This window comes from Apteryx rowi, unplaced genomic scaffold, assembly GCF_003343035.1.
Source record: "Apteryx rowi isolate R43461 unplaced genomic scaffold, aptRow1 scaffold_169, whole genome shotgun sequence".
Taxonomy (NCBI): domain Eukaryota; kingdom Metazoa; phylum Chordata; class Aves; order Apterygiformes; family Apterygidae; genus Apteryx; species Apteryx rowi.
This window is the reverse complement of record NW_020447963.1, coordinates 633646-649126: the sequence shown is the minus strand read 5'-3', so window position 1 is coordinate 649126 and position 15481 is coordinate 633646. Positions and strand designations below refer to the sequence as shown.

At 42.4% G+C, this 15481-nt stretch overlaps 1 protein-coding gene and 1 long non-coding RNA gene across 9 annotated transcripts in view; one reads left to right on the top strand and one right to left on the bottom strand.

The window, feature by feature from the left end:
- The first annotated feature begins 276 nt into the window (after window positions 1-276).
- On the top strand, window positions 277-4592 carry LOC112963399. Its single transcript, XR_003252583.1, has 3 exons — window positions 277-363; window positions 1689-1914; window positions 3306-4592. It is a non-coding gene; the product is annotated as an uncharacterized LOC112963399 (long non-coding RNA).
- A 5544-nt stretch (window positions 4593-10136) lies between these two features.
- The window catches only part of EPHX1 (epoxide hydrolase 1), a 46126-nt gene continuing 40781 nt past the window's right edge, over window positions 10137-15481 (bottom strand). For all 8 annotated transcript variants that reach the window (XM_026060399.1, XM_026060397.1, XM_026060394.1 and 5 more), the window contains 3 exons: window positions 13871-13979; window positions 12722-12847; window positions 10137-11202 (listed from right to left, as the gene is read on the bottom strand). In XM_026060399.1, the coding sequence (XP_025916184.1) occupies window positions 10950-11202; window positions 12722-12847; window positions 13871-13979 (488 nt within the window). In that variant the 3' untranslated portion in view covers window positions 10137-10949. The remainder of the gene's footprint in view (window positions 11203-12721; window positions 12848-13870; window positions 13980-15481) is intronic.

Genomic DNA, 15481 nt, shown 5'->3' with positions numbered 1-15481 from the left:
ACTGTCACAAAGGCTCAGAATGACAGTACGTCCCATGAGAGATTTGAACACTTTTACATTTCTCAAGGGGGTGAATCTTGCTGACCTTTGAGTAGGAGAGGGTTTTGCCCTCTCTAGCCCTCTGTCTGTTTGTAAGCTACTTCATTAGCTTGTTTGTGAAGCAGCAACATCTTAAGATTGACCATTGGTGCCACAGATAAGCGTGTGCAGATGTTCAGTGTCTTGTAGGATTGCCTCCAGCTTCCGGAGCCCGGCCTTCTGCATGAATGCTGAGAACGTCGAGGGAGGAGACCTGCCCTGATACAAGACGGCCCCTGCAGAGCTCTGATAATCGTAATGACAAGACCGTCCTTTTAGCTGAAGGTGCACAAAACTCCTGGYTCTGAAAAGATAAGTGAGGAGACTAGTTTTGTCTAGTGGGGGCATGGATCATTGTCAGGCTTCCTTATACGGTCACTTTAGAGTTGCTGTTTAATAGTGTTCTCTAATACCACCACAATCGTGGTATTATTAGAGGTGGTGTGTACCTTGAATACAAATTGCCATTTAAGATTGGGACTCAAGGCAAAAAGAAACACAATGGACTCTACGTTTTTACTTGTCAGAATATTTCGTATGGCTGTGAGAACAGGAGGAAGAGACAGAGCCTCCTGCTGTATTAATTAGATCAGAAATATGTGACTGTTGTAATTCACTCTGAGCTGCAGTACCCCATCTTGTGCAGGCATCTGCAGGAGCAGTGGGCACTTCTTAGTGTACTAATTGAGGAAGCAAATAAATGGTTCAGCTACCACACTTGACCTGGTTACAGTGCTGGCACTGAGGGGTTTTTAAGTTCTGTGGCATAACTTACTTTTTTGAACAAGTGGCCACTGTGAGGTTCATATGTTGCATCAAGGACAAAAACTCTTTCTGTTATTGGATTTCCTTTTTGTACTTGTCTGCTTGGTGCTTGGAAGGCTGCTGAGCCTTGGTAATGAAACTCCTTATTGCTGACATAAATTCAGTATGGACAGCAGCAGTAACAGGGCTGACTCTTCAGTGAACTTGAATAAACCCACCTCTAGTCATGCTAACGTGCTTCAGATAGTAGAATATGGAAAACCTATTAGGTAATGAAAAGTTGTATCTTGCTAAATAGTCACTGCTGGTATTGTAGAGGTAGTTAACGTGTCTGATGTGGAAACCACCTGCATATTTCACCTATCGTGTAGCAGCTACTCTAGTACACYACTGGGCTCGGCTGGAGTTAAACTCACAGCCGTTAGTATTTATAATATTAGGGCATGATCTGGTGTACTCACACCCTGTTTGGGTAAAGGCTGGGATCATCTGATAGTAAATTATCACAAGACCTCTGTGTCTAGCAGCACACAAAGTAAAGCCTGGTCTATCAGCTTTGCTCTGTTGTGCTTGCTTGCCTAGTATCCTCTGGGTCTCTCTGGCTCAGAGCTGGAAGTAATTAAGAAACTGCACTGTCTCTAGTTCATTCTTTCATGCTGGTGAATGTCTCAGAGAGGATAAAATTAGATCAGCAGGAGAAACTCCTTGCATTCCTCACTGAGCCTTAGAGAAAAGCTGAGGGATGGAAGCCTCAACAAATGTGGATATTGGCTGCGCTGTATTTGAAATTCATATTTAAAGCCATTGCACATTCTTCACCATGCTTTTTATAAATCTTTTGGCAGGAAGCCTAAGCAAATGGCCCAGCTGGAGYTGCTGATCGTAGCTCCCAGAAGCCATATCTGCTGAGATCCAGCGCCTGCTGCTTTCCTTGCATCGCTCAGTTGGAACAACACCCCTCCTTCCCTTCCCCTCGAGTCTTGCTAAGTCCTTACGCTCTAGCAGCCGCCGCCTCTTGGAACAGCGCCGTTCCCATGGAACGTGAATCCTAGGCAAGTCTGACATTCAAATGTGAGTAAGCCCTACAAAGTGGCCTGTGATAGGATCCCACACGACACAACCAAGGACACAATCTCTTAAAAGTTGAAGAACAGAGCCCATGTGATATTCGTACAATTTAGTGCAGTTCTGCAAAGGCTAAATTTCTTCCATAGAGAAGAAAATGCTGCATGGTATGCTGAGACTCCAAAAAAATTAGCTTGTTTAGATATTGCCTAGCTCTGTGCCAATCTGGGCATTCATACAGAAGCAGCTGTGCCTGGTTCACCTTCTGCCCTATTACCACACATCCTCAACACCCAAACAAAGGTGGCAATTTCTCATTTGCATTAGAGGCACACATTCCTGCCTTGCCTTCCTCTGGGCTTTTGCCATGTCCCGAGCCAAAAGTGRAGCTCTGTCCCTGCTAAGTTTCTACATGATTCAATGTAGCGCTAGCCCATCTCTGTACAGAAATCCAGTTCCCAGCTCTGCTTACCCATAGATATTAACAGCACAACTGAAAGCTTTCTCACACATAATCTACAAATGGTTCATATATCGGAGTCTGAAACATTTCACTTTTATGCTCTTCAAGAAGGTAGAGTTGTCCTAGGAGCATCAGAAGATCACAGATGCTTGTTCTCTGGGCTCTTTGCAAAATGAGGTGAAAAGCACAGGAAAATTTGGGGAGGAGGGATGTCTTTCTGCCACCAAAATGAACGTAAGTCCTTTGAGTGCAGAGAAAAGACCCAGTTTATTGTCTCCAAACTGCAACAATGTAAGGAAATGTACWTTTTTAATTCTGTATGGCAGCAAGGGCCATAACTTTCTAAGAGGACATATGTCCGTATTTCTCAAGTGGCCCCACAGATTCCTTCTCTGTCTAATCTGGACAGGACTTTTGGAGTGTTTCTGCTTGTCACCTGTCTGTAACAGCTGCAAGTGCCTGTTTCAGATATTTCAGAGTTAGAGAACTTTGTTTTTTCTGCTCTGAGGACAGCTGTCTGCCAGATCAAACCAGGAAGGAAATGACTGAAGGCAGAGGCACTGAAAATTATCTGCTGGGTCATTATAATAGAACGTTCTTCCCTCTAATTTTCCAGCTCTTGCATTATCTCCTGGCTCTTGCTTTATATCTGACATCCAATTGGTAGGTCATAGCATCTGAGCTGCAAGTGCATCTTCCGCTCAGATATGGAGTTCCTGAATTATCTTGATTTGTTCGATGTCGGTTACAGACTGTAAGCATTTACTGTTTGGAGAAGATGTGAATCAACATCACCTGTCTTTCTATTGCATATACCATAATTAGCTTTTAATTCTTTTGCTGAAACAAAGAATGGGCCCCCATGAATTAACTGGTATGGTATATGAAACTGCTTCTCCCTATTCAATGCGTCTCCATTACTAATCTCTTCCAGGCAGGAGCCTGCAATCCCCAGTACGGTGACTCTGGATTCCTGGCTGATACCAAGCACTGTTGCTTTCCTGGAAGACGACTGATTCTCTTCTGCAGCAGCTTTTTTCCTGCCTTCCTAAGGAAGTTCTGGTATAGCATGTACCTGATCTTCCCAGATCTGAATGGATGAAATTCCCACCTCAAGACCAACTTTTATGGTTAGTGAAAAATAATGTTCTGTGGCATTAGGTAAGGATTTCACTGACTTAATRAACTAAATATGTTTCCAAGTTCAATTTTGGATAGAGTTCTCTTTCCATTAAAGTTCTGATTTGGAAATGTCCAGAACTAGGGATAGCTGGATAGTTTTTGATAGCTGTGATAGCAGTTTTGCCTGCCAGATGGAGATTATATTCATTTTGCCATAGCCCTCCTGAGACCTTGACTGACCTGCTGCAGGACAGATATTCAAAAGGTTCAGTACCTGATATTTGTTTGTGAAAATGTCTAAAACAACCCAAGTTCTCAGGTTCTTAGTTGTCATCTCCCTAAAGTTGGGTTGGCAGCATCTACTGATGTCAAGTTTGTGGTCCTCAGCAGTCCAGAGCTTTATCCATCTTATCATCTACCTAGGATGTGACAAATATGTGATTTTAGGGCCTTTAAAACATTCTTATCTTCCTTCTTGATTGTAAACTCAAGATTATGTTTAGATCTTGAACTAAAATAGCTTTTCTGAGAAGTCACAGGACAGTGGTTTCAAGATCTGATACCCCTGACCTGTCTGGACTAAATCTGTGCATGATATTTCAGTGGGAATGGGTGGGACTGTAGATAGCTCAGAAGGGGAGAGGGAAGTTTTCACGTCTGTTTCTAAACTCAGTAGTTAATTAAGTGCTGGTTAATAGTTATTGGCAATCACTATTCTCAGGGTATTGCTGAAAACAGAGCCAGAATTTGTTGCTGGCTTATACTGTTACTCTTGTATTGAGTTGTATCTTGGTTGTTGTGGAACTCCCATTTTTATGTAGCGAGACAAAAGAGAAAAGGCGAAGGTTTGTGAAGAAAGTTAGTGATTAGTTTTAAAAGGTAGCTATTTGTTTTGCCTCTCAAATGTTTCTGAGAGCGGAAAGAATGTAAGATAAATGCATTTTTGCAAACAGTTCCTCTTCCTTCCATATGAAAATCTTTTCCATGCATTTAGAGTTGTTTTAGAAGATTTGGCTTTCCTGCTTGATCAGCTTTATTACAGCCTGCTCTCCTGAAATGTAAAGCACCGACTTGCTTTTCTTCAAGTGAATATGTTCCATGTCAAAACTTACTTTGAATTCTAAAATCATTATTAAAAAAAAAATTGCCTAAGGCAAATCAGCAGTATATTGATTTTTTTTTTTTTTTAATCTGTAGACACAGAGAAATAAAACTAGTAGCTGTCTCCACAGAGGAAAATGGAAAAGGAAGTGATTTAAAGAATTTGTAAGTTGCATGCATAGGATTTTTTTTATGACAGAGTTTTTGCTTTAGAGAATGGACTAAGCTTTTCTTATTCTGCTCTATTTTTGATGTCTATGGTTTTCAAATTACTCTTAAGACAGAAAAAAATCATTCCAGTCTCAAGGGACCAGAAATCAGAATCTGCTTATGCAGTGGGAAGAAAAGGGCAAAAAATGAGAAATAAATCAGTTGTGCACTGATTAGTATTTAGGAAGAATCATTTAAGCAATAGTTTCTGCTGCTTAGCTTAAGAAGGAAAAAGAGATGAAGTGATGCGGTTAGGAGAATTAATCATATCTGTGTTCCGCAATGTGTTCTGCTGCTCAGCTGGTGTGAGATCTTTTGGCGGATTACTTAATCCCTCTTTGTCTCAGGTTTCCCTGAAACATTAAGAATGTCTTCCAATCGCTGCAAAAGGCTCTACCAGCCACAAAAGATGTGGGGTGATGCAGGGGGGGGAAAAAAAAATAATCAGTGAGACAAAAATGCAGGGGTGGACTTCTGTTCCCATGAGACTGCACAAGAGAGTTCCTAGACCTCAAGAGATACAACTATATTTTCATATAAAACCACCCCAACGATGCAGGCTTGGTTCCAAAACAGCTTAATAACTGTTGAGGGGGGGGAAAAAAGTTCTCCTTAAACTTCATCCATTTGGAGGAAGTTGAAAGGTTAATAGACGCGCTCTGAGCAGAGATCCTACAAGGCGAGGCTGGCTGTAGTCCAGGAGTGGATGGGACTGCTTAGGAGCAGAGCTGCAGCCTGAGCATCTCGCTCAGGAGACCGCACTGAGTGAGGGCTGCYGTCCAGAAGACGGGAGGAACGTTAGCTGCGCGAGGCCTTTCGGGTCCCTCTGCAAAGGAAGATGTTTCCTTCGCTTATCTGAATACCCAGGTGCGCAACGCCTCCACAGCCTGTTGCGCAGCGGAGAACGAGGAATGAGGCAATAGGAAGCGGATTGTGTTGTGAAGCAAGGGCGGGATGTTTACCTGGCAGCCAGTATCAGCAGGACGGGCAAAAGCCAGTTTTGCCTTGGATGCAGAGGGGATGCCAGCGGGGGCAGCCAGGGACTGGGAGGAATTTCAGAGCTGTGGGGCGGCTTCTCTTTGCCTTCACCTGCCTCCAGGGCCCGGCGCTGCCCGAGGCGCCATGGGGCGGTGGGGCAAGAGCAGGACAAAGAGCCTCGTGGACCGAGGCTTTCTGTCCTGCCACCCCRGCAGGCTGCAGCTGCTGCTGCGGAGAGGGACAGGCAGCCGGGGCTGCCCCAGCRCCAGCCCCCTCGCTGGGCTTCGCAGGCAGGAGGCCCGGCCCCTCACAGCTGCTGGGACAGGCAGCACGGGCTGTGCTCCCCTCCTTGCACATCTTCTGTGCTCCAGAAACATCCCTGAGGCAGTCTTCAAGTACAGCMGAGTCTTTTGTCTTGGTGTCTTTGACCCAGAAGCTGGGTGGTCAGATGTGGTTTTGTCCTCTCGTGTTTCTGGGCACCCCTTCTTGGTGCAGTGCTGCTTCTGCATTGATCGTCTGCAGTGGTTTGAACCATTGCTGCAGAGGGGGATTATCTTTCATTTAAGAAGCTGGAAATTCAGCATTTAAATAGGAAAATCTCATGTATTGTTCCTCCTGTTCTCAAAATGGCAGACGTTCAATTTTGAAACACAGGGAGAGCATGAGCACCGTTCTTAACATCTTAAAATCCAGTCAGGAAGGCATTTTAAAGACTAGAGTTTGGACTACATCTAGCAAGGGGAAAGAGCTGTCACTCAGCGCAGATCAGTTTATAAATACCAGTCTCCAGAAGACAACTGACAATTGTAATGGGGCTAATTCTCCTAGCAGCGTTGGCATAACACCATCAGGGCTGTCTGGCACTGCAAGGATATTTCTTCCATGTAAGAAAACTAATCCTAAGCAAGATGGGTTTAGTGTGAGTTATGTTCTTTAAAGTGCTATTACAGCAAGTAAAACAAGTGGCATCATTTCTCAGTGTTTTAAAATAAGCAAGCTTGAAATCAATATGGATTTATTCTTGTCTCTTCCTACAGCACCCAGCAGGGCCTTTCCATTCCAAACTCTTTCAGAAAAAAATGTATCTTCATGTAATGCACTTTATATATCGCACCTGCTGTAAGACAGAATGCACCTCCGATTGTCTGGCTTGAATGGGTCGATTCCTGCTCCAAGCAGTGCTTGCTGACTCAGTGGGCATGAGAAGTCTCCACTATGGATCRAGATCTAGCTGGGATGCTAGACTTAAGTGAGATTCTACTTTTCACTAAATGAGGGTTTAATTTCTTTTCTGGTGTAAAAAGTGTTTTCTAGTCATGTTATTTTTAACTCCTAATCTAAGTAATGCCTGAGGGGGTGTTTGGTTTGTTTGTTTGTTTGCTTGCTTTTTTTAAATATACTCAAAGTCTTCTTTAGTTAAATAAGGTTTCCAAAGGCTGCATTTAGAGGCTTGGATTTTCAGGACTTTAAGGGCTGTAGTTTGAAAATCAGGCAATCAAATTTGGGTATAGTGGGAGTTAATTTTGCTGGAGTTGTATGAGAAGATGATGATTTTTACTAGTGATTTTTCCATACCAGAAGCAGATACTCTCCACAGCACTTCAGTTGAGGAAGGGGCGGAGGGAGAGGAGGTATAAATTCTATTTATTTTCAGTGGCATCTCTGTGGTTTTGAACCTTTACCCTGACTCTTCGTGGGCTGTAACTGGCTAATTAAAAACCATGGTTAAGGTCAGCTACTTCTGTTTTCAGTGCAGCAGAAAAGCCTGTTTTGGAGCAACTTAAGGAGGAATGGCTTTTAGGACAGCAATTTCTTTTTACAGGGACTTAGGTCAAGAAATGGCTCTTGAGCAATATCAAATACTTTGAGCACTGAAGCGTCATGAGGTTCTGGGTTCTCGTGAAGGCCGCAGTTACTACTCCAAAGAACGTCGTTCCCAAGAAACAGCTCAGCCAGCCTAACAGCAGAGCATTTGGCCTTGTTAGTAGAAACTTATGGTCTGAACAGCAGGTACTCAACTGGCTCACTTGTGTAAGACAGAATATAGCAAAGTGGGGAGTCCTTTCTTACTACTTATTACTATTGTAACAATCTGGTATGCATGGTTGTCTGCTAAAAGAGATGTTAAAACTATTTTTGATTAACTAGCTTTTATTTTTGCACTGTTCACTGGAGCAGTACTGTACCAAATAATTGCCCACTGGTCAATACTGGAATATATCAGAAGTGAGTCTGGATTCACTCAAGGTGATTATCAAATTCCAATCTTAGGCTCATGGGAGACTTCATCCCTGCAGGAGGAGATGCAGATACCATCATTAGCCTACAAAACACTTCATTAGTATTAAACCCTACACTATAGGCAGTGGGATTGGCTACATATCACTAAAAACAGATGATTACTTTGGAAAAAAAGGAGGGGAACTGATGTCCAGCCTTATGGCTGGCACATAGCTAGCTGACTTTTACATTCTTACAGATTGTCATAGGATTCACTGGTCATTGAATCTTTGTATATAGGTGTAGAGAGCAGGTGATGAAAAACAGCTGCTGATAGCTGTAGGATTGAGGTTTGAGAACCATGATATCAGAATTCAGAAGAACCTTTGCTATTTGCTATAGCAGATGTTTACTTACCATTTTTAAGCTTCTAAAGCCTACAACTTTTACGTCCAGATTTCTTCAGACAGTGGCTAATCAAGCCCATTTTCATGCTGTATTTAGTGTCTCGGCCCCTATTTTTTTGCACTAAGTAAAACTTGACAGTGCGGACAGCTTGTGTGTAGGAGGCTGAAGTGTGCTTACCTGGTGTGCAGAATGGAGCAAAGACATGCGCACTTACTGTCTTTATTATCCTTGTCTCAAATTGCTGAGCACTATGAGGCATGTTTAAAAATAGAAAGTTTCTAAGGGTGGTTGTTCTTTCACCAGCTCTCACTGGTGACTGGGCCTGGACAGGCTGCTGTAATGCAAGAATGCTAAACACAGTCCCGACATGCTTCCTTTCACCGAGACTGGGCCCTTGCAAGGAGATCTGCTCCAGAACGGGGATAGAAAATGCTTTGAGCCTTCTACTTGCATCTGAAAATCGGTTTGGCAGGTATCAAATAGCAAACTTCCTTCCCACTTACTTTATCTGTGTTGTGACTGAAGAGTCCCTAGGGAAGTATTCATTTATATTAGTATATGGCACTGCTCCCTAGCACCACAGCAGATGTCTGCATGTGCATTAAAGATGAGAGGATGACCTCCAGCTCTGAAACATGAGGATGCACAGGGGACAGAAGCTAGGCAAAAACAAATGGCCAGCAATCAAGGACTTGTGCAAGAGGGAGCGCAGTTGTGCCTGCAAACAGCTGCCACTCTCAGAGGTGACCCGATTTTCCCTGAATAAACAACTTTCTTCATATTGACCCTGAAACAAGTTCAGAGATGGTCTTCTCCAGGAGAAAAAATGTCTTTTAGACCAAGTGAATAATTCTGCATTTTCTTTCTGTCTACTCAGAACAGACTGGCCTAAACCACAAAATATTTTGCAAGTGAGAACACAGAAATTCTGACTGATGAAAGCAGTTAAAAGTAAATGCAGAGTTAGTGCTCACTACCAACCTGGAGGCAGTCAGCACTCAGCTGTCTTAAAGCATTCATGTTCAGCTTGAAGGTCTAAGACAACATTGCAGTCAAATCATTTTGGGAGACCTGAGAGCTTCTGTACTTTGCTAGCATGCTGGCACAGGAACACAGAAGAGGCATGGCAAGGTAGAGAGCTCTCATCTCTACTTCAAAAATTGGTCAGTGGTGGTCTGTAGTCACTCTGCCCTAATGATTTTCTGTCATGGTGTATCTGGTGGCTTTGAGTGGAGCACCATGATTCAAATGTGCCCAGGAGCAGTGTCAGCTTCCCTTCTGCAAAACAAACTGATTTGTATTCTTGAGTCTAAAGCCCCGTGGGATGGAGCAGGGCTCTGTGCTAGAGTGAYTGCTATTTAACAGCTTCCATTTCAATTAATATTGTAAAATAATACTAATCCATGCAAGTGTTATTGATGGATTATGTTTCCCTGTGCTTGCAGGGGTAAGGAAGTATATTAGAAGTGACTGGAGAACAAAACCATACTGAAATCAGTCATCTGGATATAGTTTAAGAGTGTTTGAAGCTCAGCTACACACACTAGGGACTGTTGCTGGCAAAAACACACAGCCCTTCAAATTCAATTTTCTTTGAGCAGTTTGCCTTCAATCTGACCTTTGTAACATGCAAAAGAATCGAGTAATTTTTAAATTGACAACTAACTGCTGTCACTAAGTAAAATCTCAGTTGTTCAAAAGTTTAAAAGAAACACACATGTACAGGTGTTATTCAAAGTTTTAATGCAAGTTTCTTTTAATTTCAGGTTAATTCAGTTTTCTGTCTTTTATAAGAGGTGTTTACAATACCCTGCAGAAGCAGTGCAAAGCCATAGTGCCTTGAGCCTTTCCAGAGCTTTGATTTTAGCTGTTACGAGCACAAGTTCAGTGCAGAGGTAGCTTGGGCTATAATCACTCCTACTCCAACCCCTCCTTCTGGCCTGGGCTACAGGAGCCTGCGTGTCTCAGCTGGTCGTCTGCTGCTCCCGCTGCTCCTCACAAGTTGCAGTGCCAGCAGCCCAGCGCAGGGGAGCTGAGCTGAGCTTCCTCACAGTCAGGAAGCTGTGTAACAGCACCAGCTGGAAGAGCAAGGCAGCCAGCTGGCTAGTTTAATAGGCTCTGTAGATTAATGCCGGTTGTTAACCAATGCACTCATTCAAGCTGTCTTGCTAGGTTGTTCCCCGTTGTTTCAGTGGAATCTCGTCCATCCGCCAGCTCAAGCTTACTGCTGCAGTGAAGACAAGCCTTTCGTAACAACTAAACTGAGCATGATTTAGTCTTAAGGACTGTTTTTCAACTTCAAAGCATGAGCCAGTAGTACTATAGAACAGATTTTAGAAGTCTGTGCTTGAGGGAGAAAAATAACCAAATGCCCTTCATGCTCCATTGTTAGCCTAGCTGAACTAGAAAAAAACTAACAGTACAGCCCAAAGGCAGTATCTTATCTAGCTATATTGCATTCTTCTTGCTGTCCTTTCTCACATCTGGTCAAGAATAAGATCTAATTACATAGATTATAGTAAACTTGCCTTAGCACATGCTATTCCCCTGCTGTTCCTAAGGGGAGTTCCTCTCCTTTCTTTCTCCAAAGTTGCTGTTTCTCTACTTTTCCAACAAATTGCAGAATATCTTCAGCAAGAAGTTCTGGTTCCTCCAAAGCTGCAAAGTGGCCACCTCGAGGCATGTAATGGAAGGAGACTATGTTGGTGTATTTCTTCTGGGCCCAAGCCGGGGGTGTGTGCATGATTTCATTAGGGAAGGAGGCAATGCCAGTAGGTACTTGTACTGTGAGCCTGAGAGAAAAGAAAATAGTTTTTATCTTTCAAACACTTAATTCAGCAAGCAATGGAGAGTCCCTTGGAAATGATGTTCTTCAACACAGGGGCACACTGTTTAGGCAATTAAAAGCTGACTTTCGGATCCAAAATTTGTACACTAGACAACACTGCAGTTCCTTAAAAAATAAATCAAATAAATAGTCATAATTTTTGCACAGGTTTAAGACAGCTTTGCAAGGGATTCAAGACATGAGAGTTAGAAGTATGAAAGTTGAGAAGAGAGCTGTAGGAGGGGGTGGGTATCAAATTTCCTCATGCTGCATCCAGGGCTCAAGAGTCATGTATTGAGGGAAAAGCATATAATTTGACAAGGGCTGGTAAGAGAGACTTACAGTGAAGATTACAACTAAAACATGTTAAGCCTGTCAGAACAATTGGAGGGGAGGAAGAGAGGGAAAAAAAAAAAGCAATAAAAAGTAAATCCAGACTGGCCCAAAAAAACATTTTGAAATGTGACACTTTACAGGGTAAAGTACCCTGTAAAGTAGTACCCATGGACAAAAGCTCTTGCTTGCAACTGGCATGAATGCACTCCACTGAACACTGGCAGGTGGAGAGAAGCAACTGGATTTGAGGAGAAAGTATCTTATAAAGCAGACCTATCTGTGCTCGTTATAAACAGAGTAACAAAAGGTCTAAATATCCCATACACGTAAGCTGCATTGTCAGAAGTGGCAGACTTTAAAAGACACACAAGTTGTTGGGCACATCTACATGAAAGTCTGAAAACCAGGCACCCAACTTCACATTGATCTTTGAGACTCTCTAGGTGTGCAGAAGTTCATATATCTCATCTCATGTAGGCAGAATTGGAGTGGGATACTGCCTACAGTGCGGCCACAACAGCTTTAAGAACTGAGTGAGTCAGCTTCTTGGGAGCACCATTTCACAGCTAAATAAATACCCAGCAGTGAGCTGTGGCTGCAAATACCTCAGAGCAGGTTTAAGCCTTCACTGATACTCCAGCTGACACAAGTATACGCAACCAAGCTGCTGCTGTAAGTGTTCCTGCACAGCAGGAACATCAGTTTGACTTTCAGATGATGCAGAGTTAGTATACTGAAGTTCCAAAAAGCAGGACTTAAATCCTTCACGGAAAAAGGCAATCTGTCTCCAGAAAAGTAACAGACCTACATAAACTAAACTTGGAATACATGGATCAGTCACAGCCTAACTTAATACCTGAAATAAAATCCTGGACTACTTGCACATGCTCTTCCTTACTTGGATAAACCATGAGTGGGAAGTCCTTAAGCAGTCTTGTTCTAGTCAGTGCTCCTTACTGACATTCTGCAATTCTTACCAAGTTCCAACATGTTTTCCAAGCACAACACTGCACATCGCCTAAGAGCCCTGTCCTGCGAAGGAACATCGTGACGCAGCATTGCTTTTGCTCAGCATTCAGAAACTTGCAGAAAGACCTGTCAGCCACCATAAGATTAAGTAAGGCAAAATATTTAAAGAAACTACTTACTTTTCATGTTTCTGTGTGCCTATTCCCTTCTGCAAATTTTCTTTGTAGAAGCGCATTGAGGAGACTATGCAGCCTGACACCCAGTAGATCATGATATTGGTGAGAAGATCATCCAGGGTAAACTTCCTGAAAAGGTCAGCCCAGAGATGGCTCAGTTAAGACTAAACACCATTTTATATTACTTTGGCAAGGTCTTGACTTTGGTTTGGTTGTACGAAGAAATTGTTACAGCAAAATTATTTGAATAGATAACTCACTGATAAGGAAAACAGTTGAGAGATGAAATGTATTATTACTTCTACTTCTTTCCCCTTTCTTGTAAGTGTGTCAGTGGCCAAATAAGCACATTAGACTTGCAGACACAAACTAGAAAGTGACATTTGAACTTCCACATGGAAGGCAGACCCCAACAAGTGCCTTATGCTCCAGCATAGCTGTCTATACTGTCCCTAGACTGGGTGGGTAGGAGCAGAAGAGCGCATGGAACAGCTTGTGGCATTTATTATTCATAATCCCAAATGCTACCATAAGCTTTCCATAGAGACATCACAGGAACTTCACCAACATATTCCATAAATAATGCATGTTTCATACCAAATTATTAGCTGTATGCAGTGGAAACATGCTATTCAAAACAATATTCATTGGACATTTTCCTAACATGACTCTGTTCAACTTCTGTCAGGTACCTCAGCAGTTTTCAAAGGGGACATCAAAGTCTCAGATTTCTGCCTCAAACTAAGAGTGACTTCATTAGCAAACATTAGGTAGATGAAGTAATAGTGATTAATTTAAAGCAAGTACATAGAGAATTAAGCATCAGTATTAAAATGAATCATGAGTTTTATTTCCCAGCTTCTTAATGTAAACCAAATCTTCATTGTTCTGTCCAAATGAGATTCTTCCACCTAAGTCAGTTTTTTTAATCCCCAGAAGTTACAGGACATATCTCTTCTAGGAGATCAAGGTGGGAATGGAGGTCAGCCTTCAAAGCCTATTTGCTTCTCTGCATTTTGCAGTACAGCAGTGTATCATCTGTGGTCGCTACAGGCTCCTTGTAAGATAGGAATAGCCAAAACAGACGCTTATTTAACTACAACTTGGGGCTTAATCATGTCATCGAAATGGCAGAAGAGGAAGTTTTCTTACCTCTCTAGTCCTCCGTCCTCTAAATTACGGAATTCCAGATCAGTCCATGTAGAAAACTTCTCCAAGATGTACGCAGCCAGTCCTACAGGAGAGTCATTCAAACCACAGCCTGAAAAAGAGGAGGACAATTTAACTAAAATTGGAATATCCTGCTATTGACCTCAGACTGTTTTAGAAGCTGCCCATTTTAATACAGGGTACGTAACTTTTTATAAAGCTGTGCCAGCAGTTGTGTTAAAAGAAAAAAAAAAGTATTAGAACAAGTCAGAGCCGTTTATTGTTGAATCATAAACTGATAGTATCTGCGAATCAAGAGGCTCCATATTAGCTCACACTGTATGTTTTTTAAAGTGATGTAAGGGTATTGGATTTCTGCTGGCTTTTTTTTTTTTTTGGTAAACTAATAAGATTAAGCTTGGTGTGCCAAGTAAGATTTGCTTCCATTAATGTGGAAGTTGTCATGTATTAACAGCATTACAGGGCCAAACTCCACACGCCTACGTATGTAAGAAGAGACCATGAAAATTTGCTTCATTATCTAATGGAAAAACCTTTTTAGGGATTATTAGAAAGTCATTAAGGAAGAGCAAGGCTTTATTAAAAGGTCCATCTTGCGCATTAGAAATAGCCAACTGCCTTACTGTGGAACAAAGCTTAATATACTTTTTATAGTTTGTTTTGTTTGGACAGAAGAACCACACCTGCTCTTGGAACTTTGCTAATACAGCCTAGTGCTGTCAAATACAGGGGCCATAAACTGTCCCAGCTGCTCAGTTCTGGCTTAGAAAAAGCTCTTCCTGAAGAACAGTGTGTATTTGAAGTCCCATCCATGCAATCCCAACCCTCCCTCTATGGTGCCTAACAGTATAGCTAGCTCAATTTCATTAATAATTACAGGTTAAACATGGTAATTGAGTTCCAGTTATCAAATAATTAACATTTATAACTGAAATACCAAATGTTACAAAAAGTTATATTTAGCACACCTTCCAGATCTGCAGAACTAGACAAGCAATAACCAGTTCTCATAACTGTGAAGGAAATGAGGAAGAGTGCATCAGTTTACGTATAGGAAAACTGACACTGATCCTAACGGCACTTCTAACACAGGCAAATTCTAAGGCTTTTCAATCAACCGAAAATGATCCCACACTCCATGCAAGTTTCCCAGAGAATAAGTATAAAATCAGATCCACAGAAGCCAATTTGATCAAAAGCCAACTCTGAAGCAATCAAGAGCATACTATCAGCCAAAAGCCAGAGACAACTTCCACACTTAGGAGACTTCTTTAACTGATTGCCTGTGGCTCCYCTGTCATATCCCTTTTCTTGCAAGGTGGCTCTTTCCAGCAGAAGCCTCAGGAAGGCGCTGGCAGCCTCCCTGGCCCTGATTCTCCCACCTACGGTATGCTCCCTTCTGCAGAGTGTCTTTCTCCCTGCAGAAACCTCACTTCTGCCATGCTCCTCTCTTCTTCATCCTCAAAATTGCAGGACTGCTCCTGCTTCAGCTCCCAAAACATGRGCTTACTGCTGGTTCACAGTCTGCGTAGTCCGCTCTGACAAACCACAGATGACTGGTAGGGACAAGAATCAGCCAGAAAGCCACAGCAA